Source organism: Lepidothrix coronata, unplaced genomic scaffold, assembly GCF_001604755.1.
Source record: "Lepidothrix coronata isolate B3197 unplaced genomic scaffold, Lepidothrix_coronata-1.0 Scaffold144, whole genome shotgun sequence".
Classification (NCBI taxonomy): domain Eukaryota; kingdom Metazoa; phylum Chordata; class Aves; order Passeriformes; family Pipridae; genus Lepidothrix; species Lepidothrix coronata.
In genome coordinates, this window is record NW_016690324.1 from 472,623 (window position 1) to 493,631 (window position 21,009).

The 21,009-nt window shown below is 46.6% G+C and overlaps 1 protein-coding gene across 1 annotated transcript; it reads right to left on the bottom strand.

Moving 5' to 3' along the window:
* Positions 1 to 7: 7 nt before the first annotated feature.
* Positions 8 to 20,384, bottom strand: HMGXB3 (HMG-box containing 3). The gene is made up of 20 exons (XM_017827942.1): positions 20,357 to 20,384; positions 19,084 to 19,231; positions 18,507 to 18,681; positions 17,532 to 18,095; positions 16,731 to 16,829; positions 15,115 to 15,246; positions 12,634 to 13,040; positions 12,100 to 12,275; positions 11,701 to 11,798; positions 11,034 to 11,132; positions 10,346 to 10,495; positions 8,413 to 8,693; positions 6,941 to 7,068; positions 6,240 to 6,371; positions 5,787 to 5,971; positions 4,998 to 5,217; positions 3,805 to 3,938; positions 3,295 to 3,411; positions 2,675 to 2,884; positions 8 to 1,966 (listed from the first exon to the last, which is right to left on the bottom strand). The coding sequence occupies exons 2-20, from the start codon at positions 19,227 to 19,229 to the stop codon at positions 1,496 to 1,498; spliced, it is 3,924 nt and encodes a 1,307-aa protein (XP_017683431.1). The 5' UTR covers positions 19,230 to 19,231; positions 20,357 to 20,384; the 3' UTR covers positions 8 to 1,495.
* Between the last annotated feature and the right edge of the window lie 625 nt (positions 20,385 to 21,009).

A 21,009-nucleotide genomic window follows, 5' to 3' on the forward strand; every position in this document is an offset into this window, starting at 1 on the left:
TCACTTGGCCACAGTTTCACCCCAAAAATTGGAGATAATTTATTAAACTTTATCACTGACTGAAAAAGTCACTAACGTCTCTTATAATAAGTTAATGTTCTTAACAGAAAAACCCCAAGCCGTGATTACTGCATTTGCTCAGACTTTAACATTTACTTTAACAGTACGGTACTCGATTGGTTCCCCTTCACAGAAGGGAGTTTTCATCTACACCGCAAGCCTTGGAATCTTCCCCACTGCTCACTCAGGCAAAACAAACTCCCAAGATGGCAACTCAGCAGTCTGGCATCCTGCTTCTCTCCTCTGAGGGTCACAGCAAACATCCACCAGCCTTCACCACCAGCAACGGCCAAAGGGAGCTGCAGCAGGTCACATGCACAGATTTCTAACTGCAGGCCAAGGTGTTCTTCGGGTTTGTGCTACAGCAGCAGAGGTCTCAGCCTGACTCCTCTCAAGGAGCTGACAAGGCAACCTGGGCAGCAGGAGACTCCTCTAACCCCCAGAGTGCTGGGAGGACATGGGCAGGGCAGGTTTGACACCTGACAGTGCCAAGATTGCACATGTGTGTGCAGCTCTCCCAGTGCATCCATGAGGGTGGAATATGGAACCCTGCTTGCTCTGGTGACACTGCTTTCATTGTTCCTCCTTGATCCTAAAGACAGTCTTCGAGTGTCCTTCCCCTTTCCACAGCCATCCCTTTGGCACAGCACTCGTACTGTCCCCCAACCAGCACAGCTCCCCTGGGGCTCACCTGGTCAGTTCTTACCTTACCATACAGAACACACTTCACTCATTGTATGTTTTGGCTTCTAAATTATTAGTGCTCATGTGAAGGGACAAACAATTCTCAAAACTTTCTGCAGCTGAAACACCCACAGTCTGGGACCCAAGAGAGCAGCCTCCAGGGAGGCTCCCCAGACACAGCGTGTTAAAGCAGCATGGCTCCTTCTCCTCCTCACCTCAAGACTCCTGGCAGCCAATGCATATGAGAGCTATGCAAGATTTCCAAGCAGGAGTCAGTGTCCTAAATTAATCTGTTCAGAATGTTTTGGGGGGAAAAAAAATCTTTGTAGCCATCTGCTTTTCATGCCTGCTCCCACACCCCCAGCCCTGCCACCAATATGCACAAAGTCAGCAAGCAAGATTCAGAACTAAAAAATCCTGTGTGCTTGACCACGCACACTCCCTGCTACCAGCAACACCTCTCCCTCCTCCAGCTGCAGGGAGGGCAGCATCCCACACCCCTGAACAGCAGGTCCATCCCACGCCTCAGGCGGTTGCAGCCTTCAGCAAGGGGGGTGACAGACCCACACTCACAGCAGCCATCACAACACTACGGAAGCACAGAGCTCTTTGGTCAGTAACAGCAGTCAAAGCCACCGGCGTCACATCTCCAACCTGTAAAAATAAACTCTCAAGCCAGACAGCTGCAGAAGCTGGCTCAGCCCACCCATCCACGCGACCAGAGAGAGAAACCAACAGGCTGTTTTGTTACTCAGCAACCTCTATCATCCTCCTGCTTCCCCTCTTCATCCTCTTCCGTCTCAGTTTTGATCTGGGCCACCCCGAGCCGGTACAGCGCATCGCGGATCACCACCTCCCCCGGCTGGCAGCTCTGCACCACCTCCTGGATCTGCCGGTTCACGATTTCCCTGCTGGTCAGGAAGTCCATGAGGCGGTTGTAGAGGTAATAGTGCGTGGGGTTCTCGAAGGTGATGGGCCTTTGGCGGATGTTGCTCGTTTTGCTGTCGTTGATGGCGGCGATGATGGTGCCGTAAGGCTCCAGCTCCCGGCACAGGGAGATGCAGTGATGCCCCGCTGTGGGATCCCGGGAACTGCTCTGCTCCGAGCCCGTGTGAACGATGCGACGCGCCGACGACTTGGTGATGGGGTGCTGAACGGAGTGCTCAGCCACCGTCATGTCCACGCTGTAGTGCTGGTCTAGCAGCTCAGGGCAGGACACGTACTGCGGGAGAGACACACTCCAGGTAGAACAAGAAGCAATTTGCTCACAGCTAAGAAGACAATACTGGTTGGCTGAATTCAACCAGCACTATGATTCAGGACAGAGGCATGGCTAAATGATCCAGGCTGACCCAAAGTGCCACAAAGGTGGTCTGTACACTCCCTCCTCACTTGTACGCCCTCAGAGACAATCCCAAGGCACTAGCATCCCTCTTCCTCTCCCATTTCTCAAGAAATAGCAGTAGTTTGAGAGAAGTGAGTTGTTGTGTCAAAATAAGTTATGTGCTCCACAGTTCATGACCTGAACTATTAAAATGCACTCCTAGCACAGCTCTTCCTGTTAAGGACCATTAACTTAACACAGTGCCCCAAGCAACAGGTAATGTGTTCTGCTATGCTCAAAAGTGATGCACTGGCAAAGCTTAAGTCAGGAGACACTTATCAGGTCAAATTCATCCCTGGCAGTGTTCAAGGCCAGGTTGGACAGGGCTCTGAGCAATCAGGTCTAGTGGAAGGTGTCCATGGCAGGGGGGTGGAACTGGATGATCTTTAAAGGCCCTTCCAACCCAAACCATTCTGTGACTCTACGAAATGATCTGGAGGCACCATGCAGGTTATATATGCTTTTTTAAAAAAATTTTTAAATCTCGCTTCAAACTTTTCCATACTGGACTGGCATAGCAGAGAGCAAGGGTAAGACATAACTAACCGTTGGAGGATCCATGGGGTCAGAGAAGCAGCCCTGGTTTTTCCCCCACATCTGGGAAGTCAGGTCAGGCCAGCAGAGGTCTGCACACAGTGCCACTGAAGAGGCTGTATCAACAACATACACTGGAGGCCAGTGACGTGAGGAAACCAGCAAGTCCACATGATCCCGGGCACTTTCTCCTCTTACTATGTACTTTGAGCCACACACAACCTGGAAAGAAAAGGATTAATAGCATCAGCACAATAAAACTGAAAACTTACAGAAAAAAATTTAGACTTAAAAAAACTGGGCTTCCTTTCAGATATTCCAGACTACACAGTAACCAGACAGTCACTTTCTCTAAAGATATTCTGTTTCTTCCTCATATACATTCACTTTATCTTGTTCAGGAAGAGATGGTTTTAAATTCCACTTCAGTAGCAACATAAAGACCAGGCTTCAGATCATGAGATCTCCTGCAGGACTGCTCATACTCCAAGCCACAAGGCAGTGTGTTTCATTCCTAAGGCTCAGAGAAGCCAATTCCATTGCTTCTATTTAATGAGGAAGTTCCATGCTGGCAAGTCAAATAGTGAACAGCAAGGTAAGAAAATAGCATTGCTGACTCCAGCCTTCCTTACCTGATGTGGACACATTTTGTAGATTTTCCCTCCTGTGTGATGAGCAGAGGGTGGTGTGATGCTTGTCCCATTCTGTACAAACTCATAGAGAGCAAGGAGGGAGTAGCAGAGTTGGTCCTAGAAAAGACAGGCCCCAGAAAAAGTCTGTATGTGCCTAACATTAATGAACTCCTCCAGAGAGGGAGAAGGCTGCAGGCAAGGTCTCCCAAATCCTAATTGCACTTCACCCAATAACTTCCTAATCCCACACTGAGCACCATGAGGATGACAAGCAATTACGCAACACTGAGCCAGTGACAAGGTAATTACAGCCTTCCTTTCTTCTAGCCCACAAAGGTTCAATTTACTTCACCATGTGTAAATTATCCTATAATTTGCTGGCACCCACCCCTGCCCTTAGTGCAGTCAGATGAGAAGTTAATTACCTAAGATGGCAAGAGTGGATGAGGGAAAGACAGTGAAGAACAGCTCCACTCCTGCAGGCTTGTGTGTGGGCAAACAAACCATTACCTTTGTATTTGAAGCCTCCCAGGGGATGCCACACTGTGTCAGAAAGCCCTGCAGCTCTTCCTCACTGTAAGAGTTTATCAGCTCAGGCCTGAAGACTTCGTCCTGAAGGAGCCTCACCAAGGCACTCCCATTACCTGCAAAGGCAGGAAACAAGTCTCAGCGCTCATTCTCAGGAAGGGAAGTCACCAAAATAATTTCTTATGAAGACTACAGAAGCAGAGATTGTACAACCCACTGCCAGCGTGAGAAAGCTGTGAACAATCCTACTTCCAAAGCACATCACAGCCCACACTTGTCTCGAGCCCTTCATTGGTGAGGCCAGCAGACTGAGCCCAGCAGAGCTGCAGACTCCACAAGCACTTGCCTATCTTGTACTTTGTAACCTTTAGGTGACTCACAGAAGAGCACAGAGAAATGTGACTTCAGCCTTCAGACTGAGCAGCTCCAGGCTTACCCTTCACATTTCCTCCCTGGTTCCTTCTCTGGAGCTTCACTTCCACGAAAGCTCATGTAGCCCTTCTGCAGCTAAACTCTCTAGAACAGCTGCAGCTCTGCCTGCAAAACCAACTCATACACTTGTTAAGCTTGCAAAGCCCGTTTTCCTTCTTATACCTCATACCTAAATTTTTAAGGGAACTAAACTTAGCTCTCATACATCTGAGCTTGTTCCTTTCATGGTTTCTGGTTATATGCAGTCAATATGCAGCAGATATACTAAATGTTGACAACACTGATAAGGACTAGCACATCCCTCTCCTACTCTTTTCTCAAGTTCTGTAAAAACTTATTTACCCTTTACTGAGATTGTAACATTGAGATACCAAGCACTACCTGTAATTTTCACATGTGAGTATCATGAAACGACATGAAACAAATCCTGACTGGCATTCAAGACGTGCACATATCCCTGTGCAGTCAGACCCTATCTCATTTGGGGTACAGTGTTCTGATGTCCCCCATGTCTCAAATGTATCAAATCACATCAGTGAATTCAAGCTTCACAGGACAAGCCAAAGCTCAAGCAGCAAAGTAGCCTGAGAACAGCCAAAGCCACCTCAGCATTCTTGCCTTTTCTCAGCAGCCATAACTTTTAAAGAGACATGCAATCATCAATTCTCAATTCAACATGACCAAAAGACTGAAGTCACCAACACAGGAAGCACTCCTTTAACAAGCACAACCCGAGCTGTTACCTGGCACTGGCTGTGCATCCAGGTTCTTGTCCTTCTCTGTATTGATCACCACTGCTCCTCTCATTAGTGGAGGGAAGAAAGGAGCAACAATAGAGGCATCAAACTTTGTGATGGGGATGCTAGAAGGAAAAGCCACCTGCTCAATCACCTCGGTCTCCATCGTGGACCAGAAGTCTTCTACATTCACTTCACTTGATGGCAAGTATTCTGGCCAAGTAAACTAGAAAGAGCAAGGAATACAGTGGTCAAATACAAATAACCACAGTTCATTTGACAGTTCTGTGTCAGCCTCAATTCAAGGCAGGAAGACAACTCAGGAGAGTGCTCAGCCCAAATGTAACAAGATGATTTCAGTCTCCTAAAGTTCCCTACAATCACTTTTTGTTGGAAAAGCCAGACATGTTGCATACTCCTACTAGGGCTTTTTTCCCCATTAGAGAAGACAGCACCTCAAGGAAACTGTTATTGGGGGGAAAAAAAGAATGCCTTCATGTCAAAGGAAGAAGGCCAAGTTCAACCACTTTCATCCAAGGTCCCTACTGTCTGAGGCTGCTGGACAAAAGCTGTGGCCCAGGGAGAGAGGATCTCCTTTTCCCCAAACTATACATCAACACCTACAAGAAGAAGCTCAGGCATCACACTCCAGCCACATCCTCTTGTCAGGCATCAGCAGAAAACCACTCACAAAGGTCTCGTGTACTTATCGTGCACCACGAAGACCAGAGTCAGCAAAAGTCATTATGATCAGCTTTGAACACAAACAGGATGTGAAGTGTGGGAAAAGCCTACCTCTATGTTTTTCAGTGCCAGGACATTTTCCACATTCCTCTGGGCTATTTCCACCTTAGGGGTTATGCCACAGATTCCACAGATCATATCATTGTAATCCCGGACTGTAAGGCATTCAAAGGCCCAGTAGCCATTGCACAGCAGTTCCTGGAGCTGAACCTGCTCATCAGGGCTCAGGTTTTTTTCTGAAAAGAAAACATGCCACTGTTACTGCTTTCACTTTCTAAAGTCAGTGGAGAGGTAGTAGGACTCCTGTGCAGAATAAAACCAAATCTGTCCTCCAGAGAATTGTTACAAAGAACTGGTCATGGAGGTACTGTTGGATTTAGGAAGTGATTTCATAGAAACATACCACAACAGAATAGGTGAGGTTTGCCTTTTTATAAACTAACAATCATCAGCAGGTCATAATTTGGTGTGTTATGGTAAAAAAAAAACAGAAGGAAAACCCACCAGTTTGCTCCTGAACAGAGTCGAGAATATTGGAAATGGCCACTCTGGGATCCTCTCCAAGTTTAATGTGGTTTCGGATTGCAAACAGAAGATCCAAGCTCACTAGCAACTTGTTACCCACATTAAAAAGGCCTGCAGTTAAAACAAGACAGTTATTGTCTGTAGGGTTCCAGATCTTTCTCACAAAGAAATATATTCCTTACTGATACACAAAACACTCATATGAGTACTGTTCAGAGGATAACGGAAACACAGATAGTACTTCTGTACTTCTGAAGTGCAAAATTTCCTGCTAAAAGATGAACTCCTTTCATGGACTTGCCTTTGAATTTAAAAAGCTACAAGGAACAGCAGCCAATCCATCTCCTCACTAGCCAATGCTGAGAAACAGCACTCTCCAAGGATATCTCTGACTATGACCTCAGGGATTGCCTTGCAGAATTCGACATTCACCATGCACACGGAGGAGACCAGTGAATCAAGGCACCATCTTCCTCATCAGAGCATTCATATGTGTTTTTCCTCACGAATACAGATTTACTTGCAGAAGAAATGGAAGAACAGTGCAAGTAAAAAATAATTCGAGTTTAGTACACTGGGGATGGGAACAAGCCCTTCTGTGCAAAGACAGTGCCCTGATACAGTCTCAAGGCTTCAGACTGTAGTCATGCTGTAGGTTGTCAGGCTCACATCTTTCCTACCTGTGTAAATATCAGTGAAGCTGTGGAGGGCCAGACACTGCAGGTTCAAGCACACTTTGACCTGAGCTGTAACCACCTGCAAGCGGTTAGCTGTCAGCAGCCAGCACTCCTGAGGACCAGCAAGGGAACTGTAACAGACAACAGAAGACCACTCTGAGTCAAGCCAATGGGTTTTTCAGTCCAGCCCTGTAGTAACTTAAATAATTCTTGTTGAGATGAGTTCATTAGTATGTCAGTCTAAGCCAGTTCACATCATTTACACCAGAAAAAAAAAAAGTTATATTTTAAAACAGATTCCCCTGGCAGAGTCGGGTCACTGCTCAAATTCTTTTAAGAGCACTACAGCATCCCTCCAGCTCCATATGCTGGGCACATAGTATTTGAGAGGTGGAGAAAATCTCAGCTGCCCTGGGAGAAGTGTCTGTCCCATTGCTGTGGGACAACAAATGGTGATCAGTAACACATTCCACCCGACAGCCTGTCCCTGCACACACAGAGCTTCTGAAAGGTCTGCTCCTCTGCAGTGCAGCTGCTGAGGGGGAAGTTCAGACAGGAGAATGCCAGTGGCAGAAATACAGCTGTCCACCTGACAAAACAGGAATCAAAGTCAAATCCACCTCCCTCCCACTGGCAGGGGTTCAATTAGAGCCTGAGCAGGCACATGTGAGAGTCCCACATGCAGAGCACTGCAAAGCAGCCCAGCATAGACAAGGATTTACAATGCACAGGCTGGTAAGTCACAAGGTGAAGGACAGGGTGCAAGACAGCTTTGTTCTGAAAAAATTACTGAGTGTAAAAACTATCTCTGCTGGAAATATCTCAATTAGTTCTAGCCTGACCAAAGCAAACATCCATCATTTGTATCAGGAAAGTATTTTTTATGGAAGAAAGAAACTACTTTAAACTCCCCAACATTTTGCAGTGGGAACAGGAGGATGTCTGGCAGACTCAGAGAGGAGATACCCTACAGGCTTTTATAAAAACCTAGTTAAGGTAATCTAGCCAATGCACTGGGAGTTTCTGAAAATCCTTCAGGTTTCCATTTGGATACTTGTTACAAAAAAGGATTCACTCGAGCACACACTAAGTCATGAAAAGAATGAAAACATCATAAGCAAAAAGATCCACACAGGAAATATTCAGATCAGGAAGAGAGAAAAGGGAAATTACATAATGCACTGTAATAACCTGTAAACCCACACGTTTTTCTCTGTCAGTCTCAAAACATCAGAATGGAAAACAAAGAGGGGATGACTAATGAAAATACTCTGTTTCAGTTTAAAAAAAAAGTTACACCTAGACTTAGCAGCCACTCTTTGAACCTGCCAAACCCTTTCCATGCACCTGTAGGTCAGTCAGTGTAACTTTCACCATCCTCAGTGCAGGGGCTAAAGCAAATATTTCGGGCACACTTGTAACACACAAAATCAGCACGAGGTGGAAAGAGTCACAAGCCTAAAACAGAATCTTACTTCTGTCCCCCTTTGAACAAGGGGCTGTTACAGAGGAGGCACTGTGCAGATGGAGACTCGTAGTAGTTTGACCAGGAGGTCTGCTCAATGGTGACTGTCTCCTCGCTCACGTTGGACAGGATGAGCCGCGAGCTGTTGAGCTCGTGGATGAGCGTGAAGATCTCGGGGATCTGCATCACCTTGCGCAGCAGCTGCAGGGTGGACTGACGCTGGATCTCTTTTTGGGATGGAGTTAGGGGCTTGCTGGTGTTCAGCACGTCATTCTGACCTGGGCTGACCTCCTAGAAAGCAAGCAAAACAGATATTCAACTCAGCAAGCACAGGGATGAAATACTAAGAAGACCAAAGAAGTCACAAAAGGTAGTAAAAACACAGTAACCTTTGCACTCTACTGCTCAATCACTGACTCTAGACAAGAGCTTCAAGCCCAAGATACTTCACCAAAAACACATTATTACACCCCAGCCTTTTGGGAACTCCTACTCTGCTAGACCATCACAGATTTGCCATCAAACTGGAGTGTTAGTGCAGGGATTGGGGATAGGGTGAGGATAACCACCAACAGGTATATAAACACTTCAATAATCCTGGCAATCATCACTGCCATTCTCCATAGGTTACCAGGCACAGTGTCCTGTATAACAGGCTCAGCCAGCCATGGCAGCCTGCACACCTCTCTAGAAGCTGGAAGAGACAAGTATTAAATGAGAACTGAGGGCTGTGATATACAGAACACACTTATCAATTACAATTGATCACCTACAGTCCTTCAATACTTTCCTCTCCAACACACAAACGCTATCAAGACAAAATACACGAGCACAGGAGAACCAAACTCCAGGTGTCCCAGGAGAACAGTGAGAACACAAACAGGCTGACCTGTTTAATCACTGAAACTCTCCTGCCAGCATTTCAACCTGGTTTTCTGACTAGTCTAACAATGAGGTAAATGATCAGTCCAAAGCCCAGAGACAACAACAACATGTGTGACAGGAATGCTGAACACATCTAGAACCAGAAAATAAGAAAAAAACTAAATGAGGAAGGGACAAGCCACATGCCTCTCAAAATGCAAGCTGAGCTAAGCACACTGCTGTTCCTTACACAGCTGTTCTGTGCTCACACAGGCCATCTCAGTTTGTTTGTGTTTTTAAAGAAAAACCAAAACCACTAAACAAAATTATGTTCTTCAGAATAAAAAAGGCAAGGGGAAGAGTCATATTACCATACAGACTAAAATTCTGTCTCTATGCTGAGTGGGCATTTCAGCTTAGAACAGGACAGCTCCTTTTTTTCATTTATTTTCTTAAAACATGACAATTCTGTATGAGAAAAGCTAACCCCTGAAACTTCAAAGGAAAATAAAATAAACTCAGAATTAATTATTTACATCCATGCAGAAAAACAGACAACTGACAAACATATTTCTGCATCAGAGAAAAACACAACCTACATACAGAAATAAGTTCAGGCAGGAAGCAAAGTTGCACTACAAACCCTTAAAAATAGGAAGCTCTAATACAAAATGTACTAACTTAACTGACACTAGCCCCAAACTGATCACAAAGCACAGCATACTTGGGAGGTTTTTGATGAAGTCTGAAGTTCAACAAAGCTGACACAACAAGTGTGACTTCAGGGGTGATTTCCCCAGCATGTACCAACATACCAGAAGCATTTACAAGCTAAGGAGACACCCAGTGGTAGCATCGAGTGTGCTCAGACTCATTCTCAGCCTGAAGCACCACTGCTACAGGAATTTGACAGTTCAAACGTTATCACAAGTATTTTAAAATGGACATTATTCTGTTAGAAAAGATTACCACGATGAAAAAAAACCCAAACCATGTTCCCATGGGCACTTGCAAACTAAGGTACTTCCCTGCCCAGCCCACGAGAGACATTTGATAGAACAAACCAGCCTGAACCTTACCAGGGATTTTGCTGTTTTCTCAGTCCTGTCTTTGGCAAGGTTGTATCCACAGCTTGGACAGATACGTGGCTTGTGCCTGTTTGTATACACGTAACTGCAAGAGGGGTTCTTGCATTTTCCTCTGCCACGTGATGTCGCCAATCCCAAATCCTGAATGACACAAGAAAGATGTTTGCTGACCTTGACTTTTAACAGTTGGACTCCATAATCTTAAACCTAAATGATTCTATGATTTTATGCCAAGAAGATTCTAGACAAAGCCTAAAAAAGATTATCATTCATTTTTTCCCCACTTCATAGCATCTTGTTCAAAGGTCAAACAGCAAGCCCTGTCAGTTTGCACAGAGTACTTTAACTGGCACTTAAGTATTTTTTGGCCAGTTCCAGAGACCACAAGCACATTAAATTCATTCAGAAACCCCTGATCCTCCCTGGAGGAACTCAAGGAGGGGGTTGGATATTATGCTAGGACATGAATGAAAATCCAGCTCTTAACAAGGTCCCAAACATGACTGCAAAACAGAGCACAGTCACCTGGGATTAGGTCCAGAGATGACACACAAAATACAGACTGTTTCATGTTAAAAATGAGATCTATTTCTGCAAGTTAGTAAAACAAAAGTCACAGAATGTTCTCATCCCAGAAAGGACACTCCCCACAAAGTCACACCGTTTGAAAAATTCTCACCAAAGTTACGGTGCAGCTGTACTTGCAGGAAGGGAATATGTCTGGTTTGACCTCCACTACTTTAACCTGAGATGCCCTGCTGGCCACAGCACTGTGGAGCTAGAGATTGAAAGCAGAAAAAAAACCCATGAGACACCTACTGCTGAATACATGTATACATCCTGTAATCAATATCTATTAGCATTCCTGCTCCCAAGAAATTAAATAATGTTCATTTAACATCAGAGTACTACAGGACACTGTGTTTTGGATGCTAAGGCATCAAAATTAACACAGAATTAACACAAAATTAACAGCATCTCGGCATACTTGGTCATATTTTACAGGTGAAGAGCTCAGTATTCAATACTGCGTGCCAGATTATCAAAGCACCAGCAGATCCTTAAAACATCTTCTGGAAGTAGCTGGGAGGTTCTTAAAGCAGCCAACAGCAGGACTGTTCAACAGCATCTCTCACCCACCAAGCATTTATGCTGCTTCTCAGCCATACCATAAAAACTGCAAGTCACAGACCTCATCATCATAAGGCTGCTACCTTTTTATGCTCTGTTTCTTACTCAGGTCGTATCACTCACCTGGGAGAGAAAAAAACCCAATATGGACAAAACCCTCCCCCCCAAAAAAAACAGGAAAATAACTTGCATTTGAAGAACAACCCATTAAGTACCTTTCGCTCCTCAGCACTTGGTGGATGCAGAACTGACTGGCCCAATTGTTTCAGTGTACTGGGCTTCAAGCCTGATGTTCTCACAGGGGAATGCTTGTCTAGAAGGAGGAAAGGGATGCAGCAGGTTAAATGTGATAAAAAAGGCACTGTTTCATTCTGACATATTTCGTAAATGCCACCATAGTCATGTGAGATCTTTCCTCTGAACTTGAAATGACCCAAGCAGGTGTTTCATGGCCCATTTACTGCACTCTCAGGCAGAATGAAAGTGTGTGGGGGGGTTTTCTAGCATAGGTCACCACCTCCCTTCAGACCTATCTTATTATTTGACAGAGATGAGTTCAGTGTGGTGAGGAAAGACAACAGCTCCCAAAGTACACCAGAGAATGCTGCTTTTACCAGTACTGGCAAAGGCCTGCCTGCTGCTCGGCTGCTCAGTGCTGGCCTCTCTCCCCACGCTGGCTGGTGCAGGCAGAATGGCTCTCATGGGTCTGGCTGCAGCCAGCAAGGAGGGCTTGGGTCTTGGTTTACTCTTTACTTCTTGTCCTTTGTGTGTAGCAGTTGGTGCATCAATTCTGAAAGACAAGAGCTACAAGTGGAAAAAAATTCCATCGATTCCTCCTCAGCTTCAGTTTTCTTCTTTTCCCTGAACTGTGCTTTATTAGCACACTGATCACAGCTATTGCAATAAAAGGAGAGAGACTGCTAAGGATACATCTGTCCTGTGACTGTAATTTAGTTGTCACTTTAAAAAACATTAGCTCTCACGGACAAAGTCTCAAAGGAACAACTCTGGACTGGCACAAAGCACACAGCAAACAGAACAGAACAGGTCTTACAGGAAGCACTGCCAACTGCCTTCAATTTCTTGCACTGATTCCATCAGCACACAATAGACATCATACACTCCCATAACACGAAAAACTGACTCACCCCACTGGCTTTTTCACACCTGCACTTGGCACCTCAGAGGATGGTGGCACCCCCAGCCCCGCGCTCTCTTTCTCCGCCTGCTCCGAGGAAGCGTCTCCTTGCCGCTGGCTCTCCTGACCCAGCACCACTCCAACAGCACCCTGCCTGTCTTCAGCAAGCACGTTGTTTGGAAGAAAGTGAGCCTCAGAGATGATCACTTCCTCCCACTCCATCTCTGGCATCTGCCCTCCCGTGGGCACAGCGTTCAGCAGCTGGCTGACGGCTTCAGAGCTCTCCAAGGCACACTTGGAGGGACTCTCGCTGACGGCTGTCGGCTCCGTGAGGACTGACTGCTGACCTCTTTTAGCTGCTGGAGTTTTAAGAGAGGTGCCTGAATTTGGCTCAGGTTTGGTTTTTGGTTGTTTTTCCTGGAAACAAAGACAAAGTCGCATTTCAGAGCTTTAGGCTTTCGCAGATAAGTAAGTTCCCTGCACATATGCCATGTTTCCCATGGCCTATTTAATGCTGGATCAAAACAGCAAAATCCCAAGCTGTGAATTGTACCAGAGCAGACAGACAGCACCTCCTACAACAGCAGAGGCCCTGGTAACACTTCATCTGGCCTCTTGACCCTTCATGTATTATTTTTAGGTACTGTTTACTTCGGAGAATCAATCTTCCTTAAACTCCCTCAAATATCACCATTAGCATCAACATCACAAAGTCTCCCACCACCTTCCCTACCAAGGCCCCACCTCCTACGCTCCTCTTTCATGGCTTCAGCTCTCTGATGCTGTCTGTTCTTCCACATTATTGAGAAACAAGAGGAAGTTGGACAGAGAATTTGCAACTTTTGGATATGTGCATTCAGAAAAGCAAACATTTGAGCAAGTCAGGAAACGGGACTACTTAGGAAGGTTTTTTGACTTTAAGAAAAATGTTACTTCCACGACTAAGGCTACAGAAGTCATTGTACTGGGGACAACGAAGGTACAATGAACACTGAATTGCTAACATGCAAAAACACATCAGAAATGAAATCCAGAGTTTTTGGCATGACAAACACACTAATTCTAAGCTCACTACAGAGTTCATATTCAGAAGAATAACCTAGTTTTTTCAGAAAAGGTATCTTAGAACCTTTCTAAGGAACAGGAAGCTTTGCATATATTTAGTTTCAGTTTTACTGATACTATTATTAGTTAAAAAGAAATTGCTAATGCATATTTTTCCAAAGGCATGACACCATGAAAACCAGTGGACCTGTTTATGCAAATGTGTTCCCAGCAAAACAGAGTAAGCCTGAACTACAGAAAGAAAACTCCCTCTGAAATGTTTCAGTTCTAATCAATGTAGGACTGAACAGGAGCAGACACGCTACATTCAGGCAGAATCCAGAAACACTTTTTGCAGTCAGCCATCTCTCTACTTCAGCAAACAAAAGCTTTACCAAACAAAAGTGAAGACACCACCATCACTATTTGTATCCCACCACACAGGAAGCCCAGCCATCAGCTCAGACACCACAGAGTCTGTAAGCTGCCTAAAAGAATTCTTGCACCTCAATGTTTAATGGATCCAGACACAAAACAAAGGAGGTCCAGAACAAATCCACACAAAGCCACCGAATTTCAATGCCAATTTTCACACTAAGAACATCCTTTAAATTGTGCCTGAGGAGCCTTGTTTCAGACAGAAATTTATTTAATGAACACACATCTTTTCAGAGCTGACTAATTACCATGACAGAGCCAAGGTTTAAGCAGCAAGTGGGTTTTGCTGTGCACAGTTAATAGAGATGCCAAAAACTTAAGCAGAATAGGTATCATGTCCACTCAGACAAGCTTCCCAACTCCACCAACGTCTGGGAATTTCCTTCCAGCCAAAGGTCGGAACATCGTGAATGATCAGACACATTGCCATGAGACAACAATACTCAACAGCACTTCAGCTTCCACTACATCAACTTTATTAACAAACTCCCAAAGGGTCATACATCAACTATAGCTGAGAGCTGTTCTTCCTTTCTGTCGAAAAAACAATGCTGAAAGACCCCAGGAAACCTAAACTTGTAGAAGAACTCCAAACACAGAGAATAAATTGCCGCAAAACAAATCGTTCAATGAATTCCTGAGCTCAGCTGGGACTACAGCAGGAAGAACAGGCAATGCCTTCCAGTCACAGAAACTGTGCAGGCAGAGGGCCAGAAGAATGTGTCTCCTCTCCATGAAAGAGTTACCAAATGCAGCCCCATCTGTTCTAACTGATGCCCTTACAAGCAGCATCTTTACCCAAGGTGTGGTGATTTCAGATCTGTCCCACTTTGTGCAAGTGTCCTCTGCAATGGTGCCTTGCTCCAGCACATGCACTGGAACACAAGTGCAAGAATCAGTTCTGGTATATCTGACCTCCTATGCTAGATCTACAGGTCTAGAAATACCACAGGCACTCACAAAATCAGCACTTTTTGTCTGAAAGTTAGGAAAGGAAAGATAAATTTACCTTTGGGATCCATTTCCCTCCCAGGAAGTTCCCACATGTTGGGCATTTTGGTGGCTTATGCCTGGTGACATAAGTGAAGGAACAGCCAGGATTGGTGCAATTTCCATGTCCCCTGCGAGTATAGGTGGTTGTCTGAAACAAGAATTGTAAAGAATTTCTCTACAGATCTGGAAAACACAAAGCTGTGCTCATCACTCCCTTTTTCCTCCTAAGCACTTTACAAACGTTATTCAGCAAATCACCAGCTTTACACTATTATTCCTTTTACTGAACAACCACCACACAGCTGGATCAGGGTGAGTCAGCACCATAACTACTCCAAGTCTAAACTCTCAGTCTACACAAGAGCCTTTGGTATAACCAGAATTAAGATCAACCTGCAGAGTACAGATGAGCAATGCACATAACCTCTGGAGAAGCTACTCTTGCATTTACAGTGATGCAACAGTTCTCTTTGAACATGGAAAAGTCATAATAAGATGATATAAAAATGATTCAAACAGCAGCCCACAGTGAGACGAGATGTGATTAATACTCATGACAACGGGGTTGTTGTATGCGGTGGTTGAGTACTCCCTGGTGCTTCACCAACTTGCTATGAACTACTGAAACACCAGCAGCACCACCAGGCAGTATTTATAAAAACAACCAAAGCAGAACCTGCCATCTTTGCCAGGACAACTGCACCAACACGTGGGAGTTTTTGTCAGCACAGCACTTCCCAATATCCTGTTCTCAACACTCCCGAGCGAGCTGTTGTCCTGTAACTCCTTAACTAGGTACGGATTTTTCTAGAAATGCAAGTACTGCTGTCAAAGAAATGAGCCAATTTTAGCCTGACACACTTCTCAGGAACAAAACCCTGAGGTACTTCCATTCTCCCCAAGACACCTGGAAGAGTATCTCGCTATGTACCACTATAAATATCTGCAGTATAGAGAAGCATAGAGAAACTGGAAAACAGCATTTGATGCTAGCTTATCCAACACAAGGAGCTGCAGTGCTGACTGTACAATGAAGTCCCAAAATTACTACAGAAACACAGGTGGCTGGAGTGGTTTGATTAGAGAAGTAATACTATTCTTCCTCATGCAACAGGCCACGCAGTCTTTTATATGTCTTTAAAACCTCAGGTCACTGCTCCTCTCCTGTCACAAGGCCCAAGTGACAGCCATCCACGAGACTGAGGAGTTCATGTTTTCCTGTCACAAGAGCACAATCTTGCCCTTAAAGGGATGGACACCAGCTGGGATGAAGGGATGAAAACAAATATGCACTCAAGTAGAGCATGTAGATGGCTACATACAAACTGCTGTTGACCAGATGTTTTGTGATAGCTTTATCTACTTTGCCTGTTTCCAAGAAATTCCTTGAAGAAAAAGGCAGCAAAAACAGGCCCCTATGAGACACTCTAGGATGTCAGAGACCCCCATTAGCTTATGCAAGACATAAAACCAGGGACAAAGAAATATATCAACTGATATGATGACTCCAAATCAGATTATCTTTAAGAACTGAACCAGGATCAAAGCCCTCCCGTTCCAACATCTTCAAGACAAACCTATGGCAATACATCCAAACCTTAAAATACCACAACAAGACTCTGAACTTCTTACCAATTTAATTGATGCTGGGTTCTCCACAACAGAATGAGCTGGCAAAGGTAACATGATGAACTGTGTTGCAGGTGTGGAGGAGCTACTCTCTTCAGTATCCTAAAAAGAAGTAAAAGGGAAAATACATGCAGAAAACAACAGACATGGTGACCCATATCCCTCCCTCTCATTAACATTATCAATAAACACAAGTCCTAAGGACTGATGAGACCAGAAGGCAGGACAGAGCAGTGACCATTTCAAAAGCAATGGCCTTACCAGGTTCACTCTGGAAATTACCAAACTCTTCACACTTTGAAATCAAAACAGTGAATCCAACTCTTCACTGACTAAGGTTTTCCATAACTGATCCCTATCACCTCAGCTTAAAAGGACTCCCTTCTACATCTCTGCAACCAAGAAAACACCTATCAGGACCACAGAGACAGCCGTTTTTTCTCCCCAAAATCTTGTAGTCCAACTGCAGAACTCAATTACTGGCACTGCAATACCACAACTATTGCTATAAGAAACAATTAAAAAAAACTCAAGGAGTCATCTTGAGGCACAAGTGATCCCAGCACATGGCTGATTCAAACTGGAAGTAGAGACACTGTGGTCACCAAGTTACTTTTGTATCACCGATTACAAAAGTTGCTGTTTTCCTCAGCACTGAGCATCCCCACCCTGCTGGGCAACAGAGGATCTCCTGCACCCACCAAGGATCTTAATGTAACATGTGACAATGTGCACAGACAAAGAGGCCTCGGACATTTCAGGTGAGACTCTGGCAGGAGCCTGAGTGTCACTAGAAAAACTTACCCTCCCTGTCACCACAGTCACCACAGACACCCCATCGGGCACCTGGGGACGGGCCACAGCGATGCTCCCATTGGAGATGTCCGTGGAGCTGCTAACAAGAGTCTCCTCAATAACCACCCGGGCCGTCTGATACGGCTGTCCTTCTATTTCCAAAGAAGCCTCATCCAAGAGGATATCTCCAGCCACTTTTTCTGTCACAGGGCCAACGTAGTGAGAGAGAACCTCCGAGGCAACGGCTTCCTCAGCAGGCTCAGGCTGGGCAAAGGCTGCAGCCTCCTCTGCCAGCCCCTCGATGGCAATGCACTGCTCCGAGACACCGGCCTGGCCCGAGTCCACGGAGAGGATGTTCTGCACGGCCTCACGGGACACACCGGAGATGTTCCTGGGAGCTGCTAACCCCTCGGGGGCTGCTGGGCTCTGTGCCACACATAGTTCCACTGACTGCCTGCTCCTGTCCTCCTGAAGAGTGGTTTTGGGAATAATTATATAGTCAGAGCGAGGGAGAATCTTGCGGAAGCCTGGAATGTCTGGGACTACTGCTGTTCGCGTGGACGCCTTGGAGTTCTGTTGGGAAAACCAGAGGATGGAATAAATGAATATGAGAAGAGGAAGAGATTCAGCTCTCAATCCTGCTATTTTAGTGCCTAAAGTTCACATGTTTTCCTGAAGCAGTTTGCTGGGAATTTCTCCGCGCGACAGAGCCTGCAGAATCCCTCTCAGTCCTGGTTTTATCACCCACTTTCCCATCACTCACTCTGATGACACAACACAAAAATAACTACCACAAGCGGGTACTAGACATATCCATCTTGAATTTCCAAATATTCTCCCTTGACTGAACAGAAGGCAAAGGCAAGAGGCAGTGGCCTCACACAGACTCTTTACAGGCAGGAATACAAACTGGGATCTGCAGTTAAATGACACACAGTCCTGTGTAAGCAGTGAAGGTCTTCAGCTGCCACAAAGACGACTTACCGGGTCCAGTCCCTCTTTCTCTAGCTTGGCTTTCTCCAAGTAATAGCTTTTTTCAGCCACACTGAGCAGCCTCCAGCTCTCACTGATCTTTTTGTTGATTTCAGACTGAGGGAGGTGCGGGAGCTCTTGCTGGACTTTCAAGTAAATGTCATAATAGTAGAGAAGGTAAGCAGATCTGGAACACAACCAGAAATTGAAACATAAATTCCTTAGGAAAACATAAATCCACAAGGTTTATGTTTGTCTTGAGGTCATTTTTCATTCAATTTTACTTGTAAATCCATTTTTTAACTAAATGAAAAGTAAGATTCTGGGGAGAACCTCTGAAGGAAAAAAGGGGAACCTCCAAGAGAGAGCCTCAGGCAAAATGTTCTGGGGTACATAAACCCTAGACTGAGCAACAGTGGCACCTGTAAAGAACATCAGAGCAGGCCCAAAGTGTCAAGCTGATGTTTCACATATGATGTTTTACACTGTGAAGTGTTCCAAGTGCCCTGCAAAGTTCGCTCATATCAGAAACAAGGAAAACTGCTGCAATACCCTACTCGGGAGCTGAATGAAGGCAGAAAGGACTTACCGAGGCTTCTTGGCTTTTTCTCCATGATCACCAGCACTTTTATGTTTCTTCTTCTTCTTGCATGGCACTGGTGATGCATAAGTGTAAGTGCTCTCTATCTCCTCCATCACCACAGTCACTTCAGCGCCATCATAAGGAGCCTCCATGGCTAAAACACACACTCTGTGTTATGCTCTTGACAAGTTACACAACGTTTCTACCAACACAGACTTTTTTCATCACCTTAGCAAACTGGCAGCATCACTGGCACCTAATTTTGACTTTAATTAAGCCAAGGTAACTGCGTGTCACCTATTTACCTACTTCTAGAAGAAAACACCTCCTTTTCTATAACCTCAACACCATCAGCTCAGTGCAAACACACTGCACCTGCACTTCCAAAGCTGCGGTTCCACAGGGAACTCTGGGGTAAGTTTGGTGACCCAGGACAAGCCGTGCACGCAACAAGCACCTGCCTGGCTACAAACGTCACACCAGGGCCAGAGGCTGGACAGGCAGGAAGCCTCACAACCCTCTCACCCACCGACACATCCCCGGGGCTCCTCCCTTGACAGCAACAGCGGCTGCAGCCCCTGGGGCGTGGGGAGGACATGGGAAGTTCTGGGCCCCTCAGTTCAGGAAGGACATTGAGGTGCTGGAGCAGGTTCAGAGAAGAGCAACGAAGCTGGGGAAGGGCCTTGAACACAAGTCCTATGAGGAGAGGCTGAGGGAGCTGGGGTTGTTTAGCCTGGAGAAGAGGAGGCTCAGAGGAGACCTCCTCACTCTCTACAGCTCCCTGACAGGAGGTTGTAGCCAGGTGGGGGTTGGTCTCTTCTCTCAGGCAACTATCAGTAAGATAACAGGGCATGGTCTTAAGCTCTGCCAGGGGAGGTTTAGGTTGGATATTAAAAAGTTCTTTACAGAGAGGGTAATCAGACAGTGGAACTGGCTGCCCAGGGAGGTGGTGCATTCTCCGTCTCTGGAGGTTTTAAGGTGAGACTGGATGTAGCCCTCAGTGCCATGGTCTGGTAACCACGGTGTTAGTGGCTCAAGGGTTGGACTTGATGATCTCAGAGATCTTTTCCAACCCAGCTAATTCTACGATTCTATGAATAAAGGCCCCACGCACCGTGCCAGGTGAAGCCCTGGCGTGACCCGCACCTCGGCCCCGCTGACCCCGGCAGAGCCGCAGCCCGGTCCCCGAGCCCGGTCCCCCCTCGCGGCCCACGGCCAAGCGGAGCGCCCCGGCCCTGCCGAACGCTTACCCGGCCCCCTCCCAGCTGCCCGCACTCACCGGGCAGCCCCGGGGCCGCGCGGGCGGGCGAGCTGTGCTCACGTCCCCGCCGGGGCGCGGCGGCGCGGAGGAGGCAGAGGCAGAGCCGCGGGGCGGTGTGGCGGGGGGCAGCGGCGGTGTCGCGGGTCGGGCAGCCCCGGCATGCTGCGCCGGCTGCGGGCCCGGCCCGGGCGGAGCGCGGCACCGCCGGGGACTCCGCGCCGGGGCCGCCGCCGGAAGTGGCGGCTGGGACGGCGTCCGGGGCAGGGCGGGGCGGGACGGCGGCCGGGAGGGGTCATGATTCCTGCGCCTGCGCCGTTTCCCGAGAGGGCGAGGCGCAATTAGTGCTTAATTAGCGAAGGGCTCGGCTGTGGGAGCGGCGCGGCGTTCTGAGGTCTGTCGGTGGTACCTGGCGGGCGTGTACACCGAGTTCTCGCAGCGTTTCTTCCTTCACAGCAGATGCCAGCCTGGCTCTCCCCTCATGGGGGGGGCGAAGCTCTGCTCCAGGCTCCAGTGATGTCCCAGCAGTCAGAGAGTCACAGGTTGGGAAACACCTCTGAGGTCATCGAGTCCGACCAGTGACCAAGCACCACTGTGTCACCCAGACCATGGCACTCTCGTCCTGTCGCTGGTTGCCTGGGAGAAGAGCCCCACCTGGCTACAGCCTCCTGTCA

What these genes read in the sequence shown, in the direction of transcription:
- HMGXB3 (XM_017827942.1), bottom strand. Translation starts at nt 19,229, where the DNA reads ATGGAGGCTCCTTATGATGGCGCTGAAGTGACTGTGGTGATGGAGGAG. An exon ending in CTTCACTGATATTTACACAG is followed by an intron (nt 6,372 to 6,940) that starts GTAGGAAAGATG and finishes TTTTAACTGCAG; the next exon opens with GCCTTTTTAATGTGGGTAAC. An exon ending in GGGAGGCTTCAAATACAAAG is followed by an intron (nt 3,412 to 3,804) that starts GTAATGGTTTGT and finishes TGTCTTTTCTAG; the next exon opens with GACCAACTCTGCTACTCCCT.